Source organism: Symphalangus syndactylus, chromosome 10 (assembly GCF_028878055.3).
Source record: "Symphalangus syndactylus isolate Jambi chromosome 10, NHGRI_mSymSyn1-v2.1_pri, whole genome shotgun sequence".
NCBI lineage: Eukaryota > Metazoa > Chordata > Mammalia > Primates > Hylobatidae > Symphalangus > Symphalangus syndactylus.
The window spans coordinates 75,384,486-75,407,635 of record NC_072432.2 but is presented as its reverse complement, the minus strand read 5'-3'; the positions used below and the strand labels follow the sequence as shown (position 1 = coordinate 75,407,635).

Here is a 23,150-nt window from a genome sequence, read left to right as displayed (position 1 = left end):
GCCGTAATTTCAGAGTCTGTTATTGGTCTATTCAGAGATTCAACTTCTTCCTGGTTTAGTCTTGGGAGGGTGTATGTGTCGAGGAATTTATCCATTTCTTCTAGATTTTCTAGTTTATTTGCATAGAGTTGTTTGTAGTATTCTCTGATGGTAGATTGTATTTCTGTGGGATGGGTGGTGATATCCCCTTTTTCATTTTTTGTTGCATCTATTTGATTCTTCTCTCTTTTCTTCTTTATTAGTCTTGCTAGCGGTCTATCAATTTTGTTGATCTTTTCAAAAAACCAGCTCCTGGATTCATTAATTTTTTGAAGGGTTTTTTGTGTCTCTATTTCCTTCAGTTCTGCTCTGATTTTAGTTATTTCTAGCCTTCTGCTAGCTTTTGAATGTGTTTGCTCTTGCTTTTCTAGTTCTTTTAATTGTGATGTTAGGGTGTCAATTTTGGATCTTTCCTGCTTTCTCTTGTGGGCATTTAGTGCTATAAATTTCCCTCTACACACCGCTTTGAATGTGTCCCAGAGATTCTGGTATGTTGTGTCTTTGTTCTCGTTGGTTTCAAAGAACATCTTTATTTCTGCCTTCATTTCATTATGTACCCAATAGTCATTCAGGACCAGGTTGTTCAGTTTCCATGTAGTTGAGCAGTTTTGAGTGAGTTTCTTAATCCTGAGTTCTAGTTTGATTGCACTGTGGTCTGACAGAGAGTTTGTTCTAATTTCTGTTCTTTTACATTTGCTGAGGAGAGCTTTAGTTCCAACTATGTGATCAATTTTGTAATAGGTGGGGTGTGGTGCTGAAAAAAATGTATATTCTGTTGATTTGGGGTGGAGAGTTCTGTAGATGTCTATTAGGTCCACTTTGTGCAGAGCTGAGTTCAATTCCTGGATATCCTTATTAACTTTCTGTCTCGTTGATCTGTGTAATGTTGACAGTGGGGTGTTAAGATCTCCCATTATTATTGTGTGGGAGTTTAAGTCCCTTTGTAGGTCACTGAGGACTTGCTTTATGAATCTGGGTGCTCCTGTATTGGGTGCATATATATTTAGGATAGTTAGCTCTTCTTGTTGAATTGATCCCTTTACCATTATGTAATGGCCTTCTTTGTCTCTTTTGATCTTTGTTGGTTTAAAGTCTATTTTATCAGAGACTAGGATTGCAACCCCTGCCTTTTTTTGTTTTCCATTTGCTTGATAGACTTCCTCCATCCCTTTATTTTGAGTCTATGTGTGTCTCTGCACATGAGATGGGTTTCCTGAATGCAGCACACTGATGGGTCCTGACTCCTTATCCAGTTTGCCAGTCTGTGTCTTTTCATTGGAGCATTTAGCCCATTTACATTTAAAGTTAATAATGTTATGTGTGAATCTGATCCTGTCATTATGATGTTAGTTGGTTATTTTGCTCGTTAGTTGATGCAGTTTCTTCCTAGCCTTGATGGTCTTTACAATTTGGCATGTTTTTGCAGTGGCTGGTACCGGTTGTTCCTTTCCATGTTTAGTGCTTCCTTCAGGAGCTCTTTTAGGGCAGGCCTGGTGGTGACAAAATCACTCAGCATTTGCTTGTTTGTGAAGTATTTTATTTCTCCTTCACTTATGAAGCTTAGTTTGGCTGGATATGAAATTCTAGGTTGAAAATTTTGTTCTTTAAGAATGTTGAATATCGGCCCCCACTCTCTTCTGGCTTGTAGAGTTTCTGCTGAGAGATCAGCTGTTAGTCTGATGGGCTTCCCTTTGTGGGTAACCCGACCTTTCTCTCTGGCTGCCCTTAACATTTTTTCCTTCATTTCAACTTTGGTGAATCTGACAATTATGTGTCTTGGAGTTGCTCTTCTCGAGGAGTACCTTTGTGGCGTTCTCTGTATTTCCTGAATCTGAATGTTGGCCTGCCTTGCTAGATTGGGGAAGTTCTCCTGGATAATATCTTGCAGAGTGTTTTCCAATTTGGTTCCATTCTCCCCGTCATTTTCAGGTACACCAATCAGACGTAGGTTTGGTCTTTTCACATAGTCCCAAATTTCTTGGAGGCTTTGTTCATTTCTTTTTATTCTTTTTTCTCTAAACTTCCCTTCTCTCTTCATTTCATTCATTTCATCTTCCATCAGCGATACCCTTTCTTCCAGTTGATCGCATCTGCTACCGAGGCTTCTTCAATCTTCACGTAGTTCTCGAAACTTGGCTTTCAGCTCCATCAGCTCCTTTAAGCCCTTCTCTCCATTGGTTATTGTAGTTATCCATTTGTCTAATTCTTTTTCAAACTTTCTAACTTCTTTGCTATTGTTTTGAATTTCCTCCCGTAGCTTGGAGTAGTTTGATCGTCTGAAGCCTTCTTCTCTCAACTCGTCAAAGTCATCCTCTGTCCAGCTTTGTTCCGTTGCTGGTGAGGAACTGTGTTCCTTTGGAGTAGGAGAGGTGCTCTGCTTTTTAGAGTTTCCAGTTTTTCTACTCTGTTTTTTCCCCATCTTTGTGGTTTTATCTACTTTTGGTCTTTGATGGTGGTGATGTACAGATGGGTTTTTGGTGTGGATGTCCTTTCTGTTTGTTAGTTTTCCTTCTACAAGGCAGGACCCTCAGCTGCAGGTCTGTTGGAATTTACTAGAGGTCCACTCCAGACCCTGTTTGGCTGGGTGTCAGCAGCGGTGGCTGCAGAACAGCAGATTTTCGTGAGACCACAAATTCAGCTGTCTGATAGTTCCTCTGGAAGTTTTGTCTCAGAGGAGTACCCGGCCGAGTGAGGTGTCAGTCTATCCCTACTGGGGGGTGCCTCCCAGTTAGGCTGCTTGGGGGTGAGGGACCCACTTTAGGAGGCAGTCTGTCCGTTCTCAGATCTCTAGCTGCGTGCTGGGAGAACCACTACTCTCATCAAAGCTGTCAGTCAGACAGGGACATTTAAGTCTGCAGAGGTTCCTGCTGAGTTTTTGTCTGTGCCCTGCCCCCAGAGGTGGAGCCTACAGAGGCAGGCAGGCCTCCTTGAGCTGTGGTGGGCTCCACCCAGTTCGAGCTTCCTGGCTGCTTTGTTTACCTAAGCAAGCCTGGGCAATGGCGGGCGCCCCTCCCCCAGCCTCGCTGCCGCCTTGCAGTTTGATCTCAGACTGCTGTGCTAGCAATCGGGGAGACTCCGTCGGTATAGGACCCTCTGAGCCATGTGCGGGACACAATCTCCTAGTGTGCCATTTTCCAGGCCCGTTGGAAAAGCGCAGTATTAGGGTGGGACTACCCGATTTTCCAGGTGCCGTCTGTTACCCCTTTCTTTGACTAGGAAAGGGAACTCCCTGACCCCTTGCGGTTCCGGAGTGAGGCAATGCCTCGCCCTGCTTCGGCTCGTGCACAGTGCGCTTTACCGACTGTCCTGCGCCCACTGTTTGGTACTCCCTAGTGAGATGAAACAGGTACCTCAAACAGAAATGCAGAAATCACCTGTCTTCCTGTGTCACTCAGGCTGGGAGCTGTAGACAGGAGCTGTTCCTATTTGGCCATCTTGGCTCCACCCCATTTTTTTTTTTTAAGATAAGTATTTAAAGATTTAAAAATAAAACAAATTTTTTCCACTCTTAATATCCCCAAATTACCAATGTACTTTCACTTTGTAAGTGCATACAATCCATTTGAAATATATATATATATTTGCGTATGTGTATATATATACACACATATGCACATGTACACACATATTTTGAAATATATTTCAGCAGATGTATAAATATAATTTACATATAAATATAAATAATCTATATCTCAAAATATATATTCCAAATGATTATCAAATACTGTACAGAAAATATTTTAATTGTAAATTCCAGTATGATAGAATACAATGTCTATATTATTAATAAATAAGGTACAGAACTAAATACAAATATTACATTTTTAATACAGGTATAATTTCCACAAGAATTTGAACTAATGACATAATACCTATGACACATCTCACTAACAGATTGAACACTAAAATAATTATATTATTGTCAAAATAATGTGGCATTCAAGTAATTTAAATGTCAAAACTTTTAAAAATATTTACTTTAAAAATCAGATGCTTTTTAAATTAATTTTTATTTTTTAAGCGACATAAGAATTGAACATATTTGGGAGATACATAATAATGTTTCAATACATATAATTTATAGAGATCAGATCAGAGAAATTAGAGTATCCATGGTTTCAAATATTTATCATTTCTTTGTGTTGGAGACAAAACCTCCTTTTAGCTATTTGAAACTAAATAGAGTATAATGTTCTTGACTATAGTCATCCTACAGTGGTATAGAACACCAGAAATTATTCCTCCTACCAAGCTGTAACTTCGTATCCTTTAACAAATCTCTCTCTAGTCTCCCTTTGCTGCAGCTTTCCCAGCCTGTAGTATCCTCCGTTTTATTTTTTACTTCTATGATATCAATTTTTTTAGCTTCCATGTATAAGTAATAACATGCAATGTTTAACTTTCTGTTCCTGGCTTGTTTCACTTAACATATGCCCTCCAATTCCATCCATGTTGTCCTGAATGATAGGAATTCTCTTTTTATGGCTGCATAGTATTCTATTGTGTATATATACCACATTTTCTTTATCCATTCATCTGTTGTTGGACACCTAGGTTGCTTCTATATCTTAGCTATTGTGAATAGTGCTGCAGTAAACATAGGGTACAAATGTCTCTTTAATATACATATTTCCTTTTTCCAGTAATGGTATTGCTGGATCATATGACAGTTCTATTTGTAATTTTTGAAGAAACTCTATATTGTTCTCCACAGTGGCTGCTCTAGTTTACATTCCCACCAGCAGTGTCTAAGAGTTTTTTTCTGCATCTTCACCAATATGTTTTTTATATTTTATTTTATTTTTATTTTATTTTATTATTTTATTTTATATTTTATTTTGAGGCAGTCTTACTCTGTCACCCAGGCTGGAGTGCTTTGATTTAATCATGGCTCTCTGTAGCCTTGAACTCCTAAGCTGGAGCAATCTCGAGTAACTGGGACTACCTACTGGCATGTGCCACCATGCCTAGCTAATTTTTACTTTTCAAAATTTTTTGTAGCGACAGAATCTTGATATGCTTTTTAGAGACAGAGTCTCGATATGTTGCCCCGATCTCAAACTTCTGGACTCAAGCATTTCTCCTGCCTTGGCCTGTCAAAGTGTTAGGATTACAGACATGAGCCACCACGGCTGTCATATTTTTTGTCTTTTTGAAAACAGTCACCCTAATTAGGATGAGAAGATATCTTATTGTGGTTTTGATTTGCATTTCCGTTATGAATAGTTAATGCTGAGCATTTTAAAAATATACTTATTGGCCATGTATATGTCGTCTTTTGGGAAATGTCTGTTCAGATCACTTTTTCATTTTTTAATCAGATTTTTTTTCCTGTGATATTTTGTCTTATGCAAATAGTATTGTAAAGTATTAATGAAGTAAGACAATTTTATTCAAGGACCAATCCCATGCAAATACATTCAGAGCTGTTCTTAGTTAATTGCATTTATAATTTATACTTTTTATTACCATGTGCATTACTCTAAATTTAGTGAAATTTTACTATTTTATATTTTTACTCAGCGTATATACTGTTGCTCATGAATTGTTGGAGTATAACAGTTAACTGTCCTTAACTAAGTCTTATTTATTGAATTTATATATTGCCGTTTTCTATAGGAGATAAGATTTTTTTTTACAATATGAATGGAATCATTGCTGATTTTCTATGAATACATGGATTGAATTTTCTCAGATAAATCTTATGTTTCTTTTGTGCCCACAAAGACATCTGGATACTCATCAGAAGTGTAAAAATTCCAACTAGAAGAAAAAAGAAATAATTATTATTTCTTTCTTATTTCTATGAAATAAGTTATATTAGGAAAAGTATCACTAGCATGTTTAGCTTTTAAGACGTTTCTCAAATGTTGCATAATTTCTTATCAATTTTCATTATTCATACCCATTCCCTAGCAATAGCCAATCAATATCACGTGAATGAGTAAACACAGAAAATACATTACAAAATTAAAAATGAATCTACATTTTTTATATACCATTGCCACAAAATACTCCCAAATAAGGATTTATTTCTGAATTTAAAAATTTTCAATAATAGTTACCTATACGCAAATAATACTCCTCTACATGCACATAATATAATAAACCACATTAATTGTGATTCAAAACTCTTGTAAAATATAACAAAATGGATAAAATGGACATTACATATGTCCCTTCTACTACATGGAAATCATGCAATTCAACTTTTTAGTGTGTGTTAAAATGCTCAGTATTCAAGATGAACTCTCATACACCTCAACTCTTCCTTTGAAGACAAAACACATAAACATGCCTGTGCACATGCACAAGAAGAATTTTCAAGCGAAATGCATTGTTATCAAAACTTCTTCTAAACAAAACTTCATTGCTTAATAAATACATTTGGATTACAATTCCTGGCTTGGATTAAGCAACAATTATACAGAGATAAAGAGCAAAAGTACTTCAGGATATTTTAATACTGCTAAAAATCAAACTCAATATGAAACTATAAAATCGTTTTACAATCATGCTATACTTTAGTACTATAATAACTTTTTCTCAGAAACCATTTATCCTAAAGATGCATTTATTTTGATTAATTGTCAGTAAATCTAGGTCTTACCTGGCAGTGTTTGGGTCATGACTGTGAAACTAATCCATGATCCAATCTGTTATATTAAAACTTAAATTAGCATATACATAAATGGAATCTAGTAATTTGTTCACTTGTGGCTTTAATAGGTAATTTTAAGGCTTAAAATATTAGAATACTTATAGATAGGAATACATTTTCAAGAAATAATTTAATTTTTACATATAAAGTCATATGCAATCTCATAAAATGGGATCATATTTATAAGAAAATGAAAGACTTTAATATTTGAAAAAATTGTGATTGAAATGTTCTATTTTGTTATACCATGATCTATGGATAAGACCTCTGTATTTTTCCTGTATATATCAATTTATAATACATGTAAATACATAAGCACATGCATTTAGTATATCATGAATAGGATTCAAGTATTTACATACATAAATTACATACCTCATAGGTGTAGTTAGGACATGAAACCAGGAAAAACATCCATGTGAAGGGGTTATAATTTGGACTTGGGAAACAGGCATTGCTTCCTTTTTCAAAGGAAAGTAAAATGTCAATGATGCTACATATTGCAAATCTGATCATATGCTTATTATATAATACTAAGTTCCCCAAAATAACTGTGTACCACATGAAATGTCATCACATATTTATAGCAACCTATTTCGCAAGTTACTCAGAAGAGACCCAGCTTGAAATGTTATAACCTTTTGACTCAAATAAAATAGCTGTGATTTTCATACCATGTCTAGGGCTATGTTGCTGTAACATTGCAGAGTACATAAGGATAATCAATTCTTTAAGATCTTAAATATATATAAATTATTTTTACATTATAATAGTTGAAATAGTACTACATACTGAAATTATAAAGTGTTTTAACATTTGCCCACCTCTTCACATTCCCCTTTACTATCAAAGAAGATATATTTGTTTGAGATGATTAAATACCTCAAGATTCCCTGTATTAAGTTGGTGAAAGTCATAAGGAACTTTATAAAGATGTCATTTATACCAGAAATGTATGTACACCTCTAATAAAAGGATTACACTGAATATCAGTATAGTTAATATTCTGAGATACTACATTTCTGTTCAGCAGTCAGGATTGATATTTACATCTCTCATTATACTTCACATATTGTCACTTTATTTTTGTTAATTATTTTTCCCCTTTCAATTGTTTTTAAGAAACATTTTAGATAACAAATTTTTAATGATTTCAGGTTGAACTTGGAGCTGTGACATTTGTAAAAGTAAATATGAATTATAAAATTACTGTTTTATTCTCCATACCAGGATTTAATCAGATAACAAATCAGCTAAACTCTTTTACTTATAACTCTAAAGTCATAATAAAATGTCAGTGTGTTGTTTCCAAAATTGTAACAATTGCTGAAATATCAAAGTTAAAAATTATGCTAAGTATTGTGCAGATTTTACAACTGTTCATAAAAATACATATGTAGGCCTTTCGTCGTTACTGATTTTTACAGCATTTATGTAGACACCTTTGTGTAATGTCATATATTAATCAAAAAAGATAATTGAGGAATCTACCAAGTTATAGTCACTGAATTTCAGAGGCAGAAGGTTCAGGGAATCGTCTGCTTCAGAGCCTGTAGTTTGTGAGTGTTCAGCCCCTAGAGGTGGGGAATGATCAAGGGTCTACAAATCTACATTTTTTCCAGATCTAGTTTGTAGATTAAATAATGGATATGCTTTATGACACAGAAAAATATATGTATATAGATAATATTGTTTCAAGTATACACAGTTGCTGTTAACTGTAATATTAAATAAGTTTAGGAGTTACTAATTTAATACTTACATTCTTCATAAATGTTCTCTCAACCTATAGTTATTATAATAGAGCTTCTATTAAATTAAAGTCAGGAGGTTTTTTACATTAAAATGCTGCACCACCAGATTCTTCTTTAGGCATATAAGGTTTATTTCATTGCTTCAGGGAGTGCTACTGGCAGAGAACCTTCAACTTTCAGTACTCCCTATAGCTGGAAGCAACCTCACCCAAGGTCACACTCACTGATTTAGCCTTAATATGGTATTCGATCAATAATGAAAATTGATTAACTCGATTCAGGAGAACATGGATTGTTCATCCCAGTTTTAGAATGTCCCATGCAATCACTGGAGACTTGTTCAGACTATAGTGCTCTCAATTTCCTACCTAAATACAATCTATTTCTTCAATCCATAAAACGATGCCTTAACAATCCTCCTGAGTGTTAATCTCCATCCTAGCATTTGCATTCCAGAAAACCCAGCTTACACAGTTGGCACCAGGAATGGCTCAAAAGGCAGATGTTGGAATGGCATTTTAGAGTTGAATGACTTACCAAAAGGTCTGCAATGAGTACTCCATAGCTGATGGTAGGTGCAGCCAGATAGCTACTGGTACAGGGTAACAATCCACGTGTAAAAACCTTTTACTACTGGTATATTGTTATGTTATAGTGGTTAAAAACAATATTCTAGCTCGTCTAATATTACAAGTGGGATTGAATGGCTAAACAAACACATCTAAAACAAACTGCTAATTGGCAATTAAAAGCCAGTTGTGAAAGTTAGAGGTCCACCTAGATAGTATGCAAAGAGGCTCGAAGAGGGCAGAGAAAGCTAAGGAACAGGTCCAGGTCTTAATTGCAAAAGTAGTAAAACTCTAAAGAATGTACAACTCCAGTCCAATGCAGATCTGTTAAGTCAAGTTTGTTTGCCGCAAAATCTTGGAATGTCTAGGTTTTCATAAATTCCTTGAGCCTGCAGAGGTGGCCCACTCTTCCCTATGAAAGTTGAGCACATCCTTCCTTAAAAGCAACACAGAAGGCACTACACTACAAGAATACCCCCCTTGAAGATCTCCCCTACCTTTTCTTCTAGCCACTACAGCTAGGGTTATATCACAATATAAACTACCTGAGGCTGTTCTGGGGCTGACAGAGAACAAAAAAGATCATGCCCCAAAGGAGCTGCAGGACCTAGCCAGCATGAACCAACAGATTATAGGAGAATACACATGGGATTGGAATCTGAGGGTGTTTGAAAAGAGGGGTAAAGTATAAAATTGAATAAAGATTCGTTTATGTTTTTAGAGCACTGTCCTGGAATATAGGAGTAAATATCCCGCTAAGATTGTACAAACACACTACTGATTTGCACCTGGAAGCGTGAACGAAGCAATGGCCCACAATAAGCACAGAAGAAATGTTAGAATTTCCATGGCAGGCTGGGAAAGAAGGTGCTAAATGCCTTAGAGAAATAGGAATTCTAGAGCAGACAGTCTATGCAAGGCTGAAAAGAGTGCTTCTTTCTATGCAAGGAATTTTTCCCCGTTTCGTGTTCTCAGGTTTTTTTTCTTACGTTCCACGGGAGAGCCAATAGGATGCACCACTTTTCAAAAACACAAGGAATATGGTAGTTAAAGGAACACCATCATCACTAAGATTCGCGTTGGCTCTTTGCTGTATCAGGCTTACTGTAAGTGAAATCATCTTAGAACTGAGATGAACAGTAGTGAATGCGATTAAAGGACCCTTTCCCACACCACTCCCTAGAAAATCAAGGCAGTTCCAAATACAGTACTTAATTATTCATGAGCCAAAATGAGTGGCCTGTTCATAGGAGGCTTGACCCGCAGAAAGTTATGTTTGGCTAGTAGAACACAATGTCTCTAGAAGCTAGATAGTTGGATACCCAACAATGCTATTGCTAAATTTAGACAAACAAAATAAATTATAGATGAATAGTTAAGAGACTTGAGACAGCTGGCGCAATGTCAGATCTACTATTCCTTTCCCAGTATTGGAACATGAATCAGTTCTAAGACTCCAAACTCACTGAGGGAAGAATAGTCTGGGAGGAAAGATACTGTAACACCAAAACAAATGCACATGATAATGATTTCAGTGATCTTTCTTTACTAAAAGGACTTCATTGATTCACGGAAACATATACTAGAAAAAGTGGCATTTTCACATTTTAAGTAATGTTAGACAAAGTGGGTTCACAAAGGTGGTAATTTATCCAGATCATAAATAAATAATAATTGGAATATATATACTTTGTAGTTTGCACAATATCTACATTTGCTGAAGCTTTCTTTCAACTGTCATACCCTCTGAAAAAATGGCCTTGACTAAAGGGAACTGCCTTACAAAGTCTTTTTCTTCCCCAGGTAGACTCACATCCAACTTATCTGTCTCCAGTCATTCCAACTCTTGACACTTCTACAGGGTTATGGTAGCTTCAGATACCCAATAGAGTTGACTGAGTCCATTCTTGTGACTACATCACAGCTCAACTTCCCCTTTGGCATAGTTCTCATTCCTTGCCTCTTTTCCATAATTCCTAATAACCTTCTTTTATACCAATTTCTGCCACCTGAGAATATGACTCATGACACTTTGTACAATCAATATTAAATGGTTCCCTTCTAGACATAACCCATGCCTAAAGCACATCTAATAGATATTACAACAAACTCCAATTAATATGTAAGTGAGGGAATAAAAATTCAAGAGTAGGAGACACCAATTTAGAGCTGACACAGGAACTGATAAAGATTTTATGTAAGGAAAAATAATGCATTGAGTATGTAGCTATTAAGAATTCATAATGAGAAGATGAGAGTTCCCTTTGAGAAAAGATCTGGGACCTGATAGATCAGAACCCTGGATAGGGAGAAATTGAATACAATTATCTGAAATTAATTGAGGCCAGAGGCTGTCATCTTGGAAGACATTGTTTCCAAGAAAGTAAATGATGCCCAGAGAAGTTTGCTCAGAGAGGGAAGGCATCATGTGGAAGCTTAGAAGGGAAGGGAAAGAAGGAAGCATGTTCTGGGATTCAAGGAATTTAGAAAACAAGGATGTTCGAGGATGAGAAGACACAATGAAAAACTTCCTCTGTTTCCAGAACACACTTTGTTTTGTAGAGATTTCTGTAACCTCATCTGTAAAAAACTTATTTTTTTTCAAAGTCAATTCACACATTTAATAATAAATGTAAATCAATCAGCATTTACATGATGCTTCTGTGTCAATAAACTAGAAAGTGTTTTTGTTTGCACACAAAAACTAACCCCCCACAAGGAAAACAAAAAAAAATTTACAGAACACACACAAACACAATTACCAAAGAATGTAACCTTAAGAAATCCCAAAACTGAAAATAGATATGGAAAAAAAACAAGAAGACATAATACAAAATAAGAGTTGATTGTACTCAAGAAATAGTGGACAAAGAAGAAACTTTCCCAGTAATACGAAATACATTTTCAATTGCTTAAGAATGTAATATTCAACAGAACAGAGGATATTAAGCAGATAAAAAGAATAGCCAAAAAAGGGACAAAGATAGTCAAAGAGAAAGTGATAGAGAAGCTAGAGACAGAAGAAGGAACATAAGTACAGTGTAACCCCCCTAATACTCCACAATGTAATAAAACTAATTTTAAAATTGTAATTTGAGGAAATTTTTTAGAACTTAAAAAAAAAACATGGATTAACCTACTAGAAGAGTACCAAGTGATCTGGGGAAATTGGTTGGGAATCATCAACCCTTAGACACTCCCTCAAAATTCATAGACTTTTATAATAAAAAAGTCACCTGCGCATCAAAGCAAAAAAAATCATCATTTGACAAAAGAGAGAGAATTAGGTTGGCATTTGATTCCTCAAGAGCAATATACAAAGCAAGATAAAGAGTGAACATCAAAAGAGGGCGGCCTTCTTACATGAACAATTTCAAAATTACTAGATGACTTAAAATTTTCATTTTCAAATGATGACACCATATTCCAGATAAGAAGCTTGAGTTAATTACATTGCTAGTCACCTAGATAAGACTAAAATTTGTGATATTTCTAACTTTGGCAATGCTAGCATTTTATTAGATTATATTGTGTTTTGCTTCTCTACTAAAAAAATTTAGACTCTCAGATATTTTTCACTTGTGGTTCACATGCATCCAAACAAAATTCAATGTATCTGTGAATTTGGATCAGATAAAAATGGCATTCAATCTCTTAATGAAATATAGGCTTCACTCCATTGCAAATGAGGACCACAAACTACAACAGTATTGGCCTTACGTGTAATTTTTTTTCACCAAGATAAAGCACAGGTATTTTTAAGTCACAGTACACTTCTTTTTAAATCTGCGTATACATAATTTATCACCAATACTCAAAAAGTTGAGTACTCATCACAATATTATGTAATGTGTAATAACAAACATATGCTTATATTATAGCTTTTTCATATATCCACAATTGTTCTAATATAATAATTTTCCGTTGTAAATATATGTATTTTATTTTACACAACAACTATTCTGGAAAATGTTTTATATGTTTCACTAGCCTGCCAGAAGCGTGGAAGGCAAGAAAATGTTAAGAAATTCAAGTTGATGTTGAATGTTTATCATTTCTATTTGAATTTACAGTTAAATTATATATAGGGTTAGCAGTTGGGAATCCCTACATATAATTGAGCCTAAATGAGATGACTGATTTACCAAAAATATCTTTAAATAATGGAGACTCTGTAAACTTTTTCAAATGTATAAGTGAGTATAGAAGTAATTTAGTTTTTGCATTGTTGAAATTTGCTGTTTTATATTGGAATACATTATTAAATAAATGTGGTTATGTTATACAACATTTTATTGGGCATTTCTCACTTTATGTTTTTTGCTAGTGACTTATTTCTTGCTGGTATTTTATGTTTATTTTAGTCTATGGAAATGATGTTAGATAAAAAGCAAATTGGAGCAATTTTCTTAATTGAGTTCAAAATGGGCCATGGGCCAGGCAAGGTGGCTCATGTCTGTAATCCCAGCACTTTGGGAGGCCGAGGCAGGCAGATCACCTGAGGTCAGGAGTTTGAGACCAGCCTGGGCAACATGGCGAAACCCTGTCTCTACAAAAATACAAAATTAGCTGGGCATGGTGGTGTGCACCTGTAATCCCAGCTACTCAGGAGGCTGAGGCAGGAGAATCGCTTGAAACTGGGAAGGCCGAAGTTGCAGTGAGGCAAGACCACACCATTGCACTCCAGCCTGTGCTACAAGAGCGAGACTCCATCTAAAAAAAAAAAAAATACAAAATGGGTCATGAAGCAGTGGAGACAACTCACAACATCAACAAGACATTTGGCCCAGGAACTGCTAATGAACACACAATGCAGTGGTGGTTTAAGAAGTTTTGTGAGAGCCTTGAAAATGAGGAGCATAGTGACTGGCCATCAGAAGTTGACATTGACAAATTAAGATGAATCATCAAAGCTGATCCTCTTAACAACTACAGGAGAAGTTGCTGAAGAACTCAACATCGATCATTCTACAGTCCTTTGGCATTTGAAACAGACTGGAAAGGTCAAAAAGCTCGGTAAGTCAGTTCCTCACAAGCTGATCGAAAATATATATAAAAAAAGTCATTTTGAAGTGTTGTCTTTTCTTATTCTATGTAAGAACAATGAACCATTTCTTGATTGGAATTTAACGTGCAACAAAAAGTGGATTTTATATAACTGGTGATGACCAGCTCAGTGGTTGGACTGAGAAGAAGCTCCAAAGCACTTTCCAAAGCCAAACTTGCCACCCCCCAAAAAAGGTCATGGTCACTGTTTGGTGGTCTGCTGCCAGTCTGATCCACTGCAGCTTTCTGAATCCTAGCAAAACCAGTATATCTGAGAAATATGTTCAGCAAATCAATGAGATGCATTGAAAACTGCAATGTCTGCAGCCAACGTTGGTCAACAGAAAGGACCCAATTCTTCTCCATGACAGTGTCTGACTGTACGTCACACAACCAACACTTTAAAAGTTGAATGAATTAGGTTACAAAGTTTTGCCTCATCCACCATATTCACCTGACCTCTCACTAACTGACTGTACCACTTCTTCAAGCATCTGGACAAGGTTTTGCAGGGAAAATGCTTCCACTATCAGCAGGGGGCAGAAAATGTTTTCAAGAGTTTGTTGAATTCTGAAGCATGGATTTTTATACTACAAGAATAAACTATTTTTCACTGGCAAAAATGTGTTGATTATAATGGTTCCTATTTTGATTAATAAAGATGTGTATGAGACTAGTTATAATGATTTAAAATTCATGGTCCAAAACCAGTTACTTCTGCACCAACCTAAATATACTACTAACTTTGAAATGTCCTCCCAGGCATTGATATTTCAGTGCCATTGTGTTTTTCAATGAAAGATTACCATCATTACAAAAAACAAAACTAAAGGTAATTTAAAATAGTAGGACTGTAGCAAATATTGTACAAATGAGATCAATATTGAGAGTTTAGTAATTTGGATATTCATCAAGTGATTTTGTACTGCTTTTGTTCTTATTCATTAGTTCATTTATTTACATATTTAAGTGATATTGTTGTTTAGTGTATGTGGGGAGGGTGACAGTGTGCATGCACACTTCATTTTAGAGAAATCATTGTTAGAGAATATGACTTGGTTCAAATATTTGGAAAAACTAGACATAAAAGGGAAAATGTGGCATACGTATTTCCGACTATTGATATTTTGATTTTTAAAGATTTTTTGAAGTAAGATTATAAAAATAATTGTTAACATAATTCACTCTAAAGAAAAGAAAAAAACAACTAACCTGTGTGACTGGGATGAGACAACATTACATTGATGAAATGATTCCCAGCTTCACAAATCTGCAAAACATTTTCAACATTTTCAGTGTGATACACCTCTGCCTATTTTTAAAAAAAACATATTCTAGAGTTATATAAAATTTGTATTGTACATTAATCCCAAAGATTCAAAAGATATATATTTTATTCTAATCATAAAGAGAAGTATTTTTTTAATTACAACAATGGAAGAAGCTGTTGCTGGCACATATTGAATAAAAATAATTAGTCACAACAAGTTGGAAATTCTGAAGATATTTTCACACTGTTTGATAATCAAGTTTAAATTGTCTTGTTAATCAGCTTTGTACTTGTTACTGTGGGGAGACTTCCAGGTCATACAGAGACAACTCTTGCTGAAGACCAATTTGGCATAGCTTTATATTAATCTCAGTTCATTAACAGTAAAAATATTTCTAGTGAAATGGTGATTGTTTGATTTCCAGCTAGTTTCAGCTCAGTTTAGAAAACCTACTGTGAGCAGTGCTGCCACCCAAAGAAACCTGCTGCTTATCTGTCATCATGACCTCTTGATCATATGCACTCTACTAGCTGTCCCTGTTAATAGGCCACTATGTCCCTCCAAGATCAAAGGCTCACCACCATCGCCTGCGACTAATAATGTTCCCAGTTTGCAACATGTGTCCTGTGAGGGGAAGACCCTTCCTTTGTCTGCCATGTATACCTTATCTGATTTAACATCAGGTATGTATTTGACATATGATTACTATGTTACTGATAACAGAATATGTTATTCAAAATCGTTATTGTTTGAAGTCATTCAACTTGTAATATATCCCAAAAGTTGAGCACCCATTAAACTCAGTGCCTTTAATGTTATTAATCTCACAAAATATATCTGATTTTGTTCTTTTCAACCATTTCTGTATGCATTTTTCATATATAATAATAGTTCTATGGACTTTAATTTCTGGATGTTTCTCGCAATAAATAACTGGTATATATTTCAACACTTTCCAAATTTTAGGAAAAAATAGATTGAAAGAGAAAATTTAAATCCATTTTCAACATCTAGAACTGTTAGGTAAAAATGCTACTTAAAATAATCAACTTGAATAAATTAATTCACCCAGGACATAATGTAAATAAATACACCAAATATATTAAATCTGTATTTAAAGATCCAGAAAACAATACAAATACAAATTTTGTATCAACATAACTATACAAAATAATTATAGAAAAGGCTTTTGGTTTCTTAAGTTATTAGAAAGACAAAGTGGAATTTTGAATTTTCAGGTAATACTTTTTAAGTTGAAATTTTTACATGTAAATGTGGATAAGTGTATGGGCTTTTGTGGCATGAACCTGCATTCACATGCCACATATTTCATTTACTATGTATGAGAGATTAAGTGAATTTCACATTTGGAATTCCATTTCTTCACCTAAATGCAAATATTAATTTCTGTCTCTAGAGAATTCATGACAATTGAATGAAGTCAAGTACCCTGCACATCCTATTTGCTCAATAAAATTATTGTGATAATTTTAGTTATCAATTTAATCAATAAAAACTTCCACAGATTAACCTACAGTAATCTCACTTCTCTGGACTTCATTCTACCAAATCGTTAGCACTATAAAACCCATAATTACTAAAATAATGGTTTGTTACATTTCTGTTTAGTCTTCGTATCTTTTGTACATCTTTCAACTCAGACAGCTTGTCATATTTGTTTTCCATCACTCACAGTGCCAAACACAAAAATAGAAAATATTGTAAAATATTTATTAAAAAGCAAGTTGTTACCAAAATTTGTGAAAAAAAAATGTTTTATAAATTATAATTCTTCTAATGAAACTGTTTTGAGATTATTAATATTTTCATACTCATTCAAACATCAAAATATTTTCTTCTTCCTGCTTATTTATCACAACAAAACTAAATATTGGAACGTCAATTGTTTAACCAAATAATAAGCCATGAAAAAAATACCATGTAGGTTTAGTTAGAGACTGGATAGATTTATAATAACACCAAATTTATCATTAGGTGAATCATTACGTGCCCCTAGAAGAAAACAGAATTATATACTAAAACAAAAAATATGAGAGAGAAAGGCAGAAAAAAAAAGTGAAGAAGCCAGCTTTTCCATTTTGCTATCTACTGATGAAATGCTTACATGGTAAGAGTGGGGAGAAAAAACAACTATATCTGTATGCCTAGAGATTCTTAAATATCAATTTAGCAACTTCTTAAGGATTTTAAAGAGCAATAATAACTAGTAATTTCAATTTTAAGCACTGGCTTTTACACCTTCAAGTGAATCCAATACAGTTTGCGATGCTAACTTAATTAGATAAAACTGGTGATATAATTTCCTTTTAGGTAAAGGCTAAGCAAGATCAAGAAGCTCAGTCAGTGCTGTAAAGCTCAATGTATTGTTCTATTACTGATTGTAATTGCAGAGCCAATTAAATGTGAAACACCGTAATAGTTCTCAGCATGACACATATTTCTCCTGGATTGATGTTTATCTAAATATATCTTCATTTGGCATACAGTAAGTTTAAAAAGAAATTTCATAAACAAAGTTTGGGGCAGATGCTATAAAGAAGTTTGATTTTACATTATTAAAAGTTAAAATTATCTTACATAATAAAACATGAGATGCTACATATTACCTATGTGTGGCCCTTACGTGACACAGATGTTCAAGATATTCTAGACAATAAACACACAGTAACTTAATAAAAATACTAAGAAAACATTGCCCAGATAAATTCAGAAAGAAATAGTACTTGAACACTACATGTAACAGGCAGCATCATTTTCCTACATTATTATAGTATAATGAATTAAGAATATTAAATGGCTTAATCATTCACAATTAAAAATTTTCAATAATTGTACTTCTAGTCAAAAAGTTTAACCTATCAGATAAAAATGTTTACATTTTCTAAGCACACTCAAAGAACTGTAAGCAACCCAGGGACACTGCGGGAACTGCTTCTGTTGTCAAGAACAAGATGGCCTAGATTGATTTAATGAAAAGTAACCAGGTGCTTGTTACTCTACAGTGTGATTATATTGAACACTAATAAGGTGTTCACTAAAATGGTTAAGACGGTAAATAGTATGGAATGTGCTTTTTCCCCATAATTAATAAAAAATCCACTAGGTGCTAGTGTTTTAAGTAATAATGAACTTTAGGATGATAAATTAAAAAAATTTAAATGAACCTTACATTTTTATGCACAGGTGTGGCTTAAAGCAAATTTAAAAATATTTCTTAGTAGTTACATCATATAATCTTTATTGAGTAATTTGAATACTTCTTGCTTCAAACTAGTATTCATTTGAATAATAGCAGAATGTTAACGAAAGAATAATCCATTCTATTTTCTAGAGCTATCATTATAAGGATAAATATAAAATAAATTGTCAACTAATACAATATTGAAGAATCAGTGTCTACACACAAAAATAATCTTTTGCTTAAATAAATACTTTGATCAAGAAAGTAAATAAAAACACTTACTTTTTCAGGACCTTCTATACTCTCATTTCTCTGACCTATTAATTTCATTTTTAATCAGTACTTCCAAATATTTAACAAAGTTCAGTGTAGGGCAGTATCAAATTAATAACCTACAAAGGACTTTTGTTAATGTATATTATTAGAAGTGATGTATTATGCAGCATACTGTGCTCTACAATTTTTTTTTTTAAATACACCCTGTTAAATCTCACTCTCAGTTTGAAAGACACAATTGAATTATAATATATGGGATTTCAGCAATAAAGTTGTTCATCTTTTACTGTTAAGCATTGTGTCTTGGTCAGTACCTGCTGTCATTGTGGAATGATACCAATTACCAATGACTAAAGCAAGGGGTCGAGGGAGGACAGCTTGCAATGATCCACTTTTACAATATTTAAATACTGTTAATTTTTTACAGGCCTCATCAAGTTGATCATTCTCTTCCTTAAATAAATGAAAATGATGTATCAATAGAACAAAACTCACATGTCCTAATATAGAATTGGTAGCCATCAGTCAGGCTCTGTCATTTTGTGTTAGTAAAATCCTTTTTGTTTCCACAATAAAAATAATCCTAATACTGTGATCTCATAATATTTTCATAGGAATTAAAATGATTTGTTTTATCTTTTAATGTAACTGTTCTCACTTTTATATGCACTGATATTGTTTGTTAATATCATTTTTAATTTTTGGCAGGTGATATATATATATATATATATATATATATATATATATATATATATATATTTTGGAGATGGAATCTTGCTCTGTTACTCAGGCTAGAGTGCAGTGGCATGATCTTGGCTCACTACAACCTCTGCCTCCCGGGCTCAAGCAATTTTCCTGCCTCAGCCTCCCGAGTAACTGGGATTACAGGTGCATGCCACCACGCCCACCTAATTTTTGTATTTTTAGTAAAGACGGGGTTTCACCATGTTGGCCAGACTGTTCTCAAACTCCTGACCTCAAGTGAACCACCCCACTTCAGCCTAGCAAAGAGCTGGGATTACAGGCATGAGCCACCGCGCCCGGCCGGCAGGTGCAATATCTTATAATTTCACCATTGGAGCAATAAGTAATAGTCATTGTATTAATTTAATTGAAATATAGACATTGCTAAAATGTTCCTAACACTACTACTTTTCATCTTTTTCCTTTGCCAAACATTTATTCACTGAAAGAAAATAGGTTATGATGCATCTTTGGCAAAGCATACTTGTATTTTCCTGTTATAGCTAGACATGAAAATATGTCCTAATAGGTACCAATGAGGAAACATGTTGTAATAATATACTCATGGTTTGCTTACACAGGTGTTTCTCTAATAAACATTTGCCTTCACGGACAAAAAAAAAAAGCGTCTGATGAATCTCCAAGAAAGCACACTTACATGTCTTCCAAAACTGGAATTGTAAATCTGTGTAGTATGAACCAATGTAGAAAGAAACGTGGTAATAACATATGCTCAGTTTGTTTAGAGTTTCAGTTATTATTATTTTATCTATAGCAACAATAATAGTAATAATAATTATTATTATATCTTATGTTTTATTTATTTTACCTGAATCAATATTTCAAAACCAAGGATAATTGTAGCTAAATATATTATTACAAAGTTTCACTTAGGAAATTTATTAACTATTCTGATAGTGGACAATTTAATTTCTGCTTTAATAGATAATGCATATCCACAAAGAATTAAGTGCTTTTGACAATATAAGCCAGTATCACAATGCTTCAGCATTTATAAATATTTTATCTTATGATAAAATTATAGGCCTTTTTTTCAATTTGTACTTTCTGCACTTTTATTATGAAGCTCGTTCATACACATTTCTATCTTTAATACAGACATAAGGATAACATGTATTGTGCTTTAAAAGAAATACATTGAGTGTAAATTTTGGGTTTAACCAAAAATACATATACTAACCAATATATTTTCAGTTTTCAAAATAAATAATGTTAAGACTCTAAATAAAAGTTCAGATATTGCATTTATATTATTACATAATGTGAAATATATATTTATATTTTATGAATTTATTTTTTTGCATGAAACAATTATTTTATTGCAAAAACTTTGATATAGGAGATGATGCTATTATCAATCAATAAAAATAATACAAATCATTTGATTTTGGAATTTGCTTAAGGCTTAAAATTATTTCATCTCTACTATGATGGTCCATCTCATTATCACAACCTTGGAAATATCAGAATTATTTTTTAATTTATAGAGCTCTCATGCAATATCGTATAACATAAAAGTATGAAAATATAGCATAAAAATACCACCATAAAGTAAATATCTTCTGAAAGAAAGTTAGTTTACATACACTAACTCTGAAGTAAATGATGATTGAAAACATACACGATTTTTTCACAGGAGTTCTTTTTACATTAAATTTGATATCACATATTCTAACAAATGAAATCTTTATAGTTTTATAATCACTGCTAATTTTGATTTAAATCATTACTCATATTTCTGCAGTTTGGAGTAAGTTAGTCGTAGCTCAAAATAGACAATTATTATAAATTATAATGAAATGAGTGAAGCACAATATCACCATTAATTTTATATCTTTAATTAGTCAACTAGTTTGCAAAATAAATTTTTAATAAGTAGTGATCCCCAAAAATTTAAGTACAAAAATTGATTCCTATGTATGTTATTCTTTATATCAGATGCTTCAGGAAATTTGAGATGAAAGCAAAATGGCAAATGATGAAAACACACAGAGTACTAGACTTTGTTTTCAGTCAATAAGTATAAATCCTTTTACTGGTACCTATCAATGGTAGGTAAGTGACCAGAAAATTTGTCATAACCAAATCTCAGTAGACTGCTGAGAATGAAAGCACTGAACTTTGGCACCCTTTTTTCTTTCATGCATCTTATCCATAAATGCCAAATTTCATAAGCAGTTTCTTGACCTTTCTGTGGTTTATATAGTAGGGCCTTGCTCTCCTGTTTTAAAAGCTATGATACGTTGTTCCCAGCATCCTCTTCACTAATCAATGACCACTTCTGTACACGAGGTTCTTTTCAGCTAAATATTACAAAAAGAGGTGTACCTACTTGATAAAAGCATATTTTTTTTTCTTCTCCAAGACCATTTGCATTTTAGGGATAATTTTAAAACACCTAAGTGACTGAATAATTAATGAGAACACTGAAGACACAGAGGCAAAACTGGGGAAAATAGTTATTTTAATTACTTGGTAAGCCATATTTTATATGTTATTATCAATTTCTTCCATTTCCTTCATTTTTGAAGACATTAAAAAAGGCAAGAAAAAGAGTTCCTTTTTGGTAAAATCCTCATTCTGCAAAGAATTGGCAAACTTTAATTGCTTCTGGAGAGTAAAAATAAAGTTAAGGGGACAAGAAGATAAAATAGGAAGGTTCTTTATGTAAAGTATATTTTGTTTTGTAATTGTGATTTTGGTATTTTTATTTGTTGGCTTTTGGGTGGAATTGGATTCAGAGGATGAGGTGGGGTCATGGAAATATAAAGAGTCTAAATTATAAAATGTATTCACAATATTTACATCAGACAACAAGATAGCATCCAAAATTTGTGTGGAAAGTTATTCTGATGTCTTCATAAATTTGCCTGTATTTGATTCTCCTTAATTTTCCCTGTAGATTTGTGATACCTGAACATATCTGAGGGATCAAACTTGTGTTGAAAGTTAGAAATAATTTAAACCAAGGGAGAGGTGATAGACTATTTATTTGGCTATAATAGAGATAGAAAAAACCTCACCAAAATCAAAGAATATTCCACGAAATAGGAATCTGATTTTACAACATATTATGTACACATTGTAAATTATTTTGTTTTCCTTACAATATATTTTGCTTAATATGTTAGGAAACTCAGAATAGTAGTAGAAAAAATCAGAGGGAGATGAAAATAAATTTATAACCAGTAATAGTCTACAAAATAGATGAATCTGAGATGGGTAATCGAGAATTAACTACAACTCTATTCAACATGGTTCTATTATCTTCTTACTAGGTGATAATCTGATTTTATATAACAACAGGGGCAAAATCAATTTAAGTGAATAATACTTTCTTCATCTTATATTAAAAGAGTACATAGGTCAAAAATAAGAATAAGTTTTGTTAATATAACATTTCATCAGCAAAAAAATAGCATTTAGAATTAAGATAAGTATTTTCTGGTTGAACTGCATATTATATAAGATTGATCCATTAATTTCTCCTTTGTTCTTCTGTACAATATGGATTGCACTATCTACTGTTAGTTTATATTACAATAAACAGTATGTAGTAGAATATAA

General features: G+C 33.5%; 1 protein-coding gene across 3 annotated transcripts in view; it reads right to left on the bottom strand.

The window, feature by feature from the left end:
• The window catches only part of TECRL (trans-2,3-enoyl-CoA reductase like), a 145,996-nt gene that overhangs the window by 4,298 nt on the left and 118,548 nt on the right, over nt 1-23,150 (bottom strand). Inside the window, exons 9-12 of one of the 3 annotated variants that reach the window (XM_055297468.2) lie at nt 15,282-15,339; nt 7,076-7,161; nt 6,650-6,695; nt 3,978-5,802 (exon numbers count right to left, since the gene is read on the bottom strand). In XM_055297468.2, the coding sequence (XP_055153443.1) occupies nt 5,675-5,802; nt 6,650-6,695; nt 7,076-7,161; nt 15,282-15,339 (318 nt within the window). In that variant the 3' untranslated portion in view covers nt 3,978-5,674. Of the gene's footprint in view, nt 1-3,977; nt 5,803-6,649; nt 6,696-7,075; nt 7,162-15,281; nt 15,382-23,150 lie in introns of those variants that run through there. The other 2 variants (XM_055297470.2, XM_055297469.1) reach the window with 2 other exon arrangements.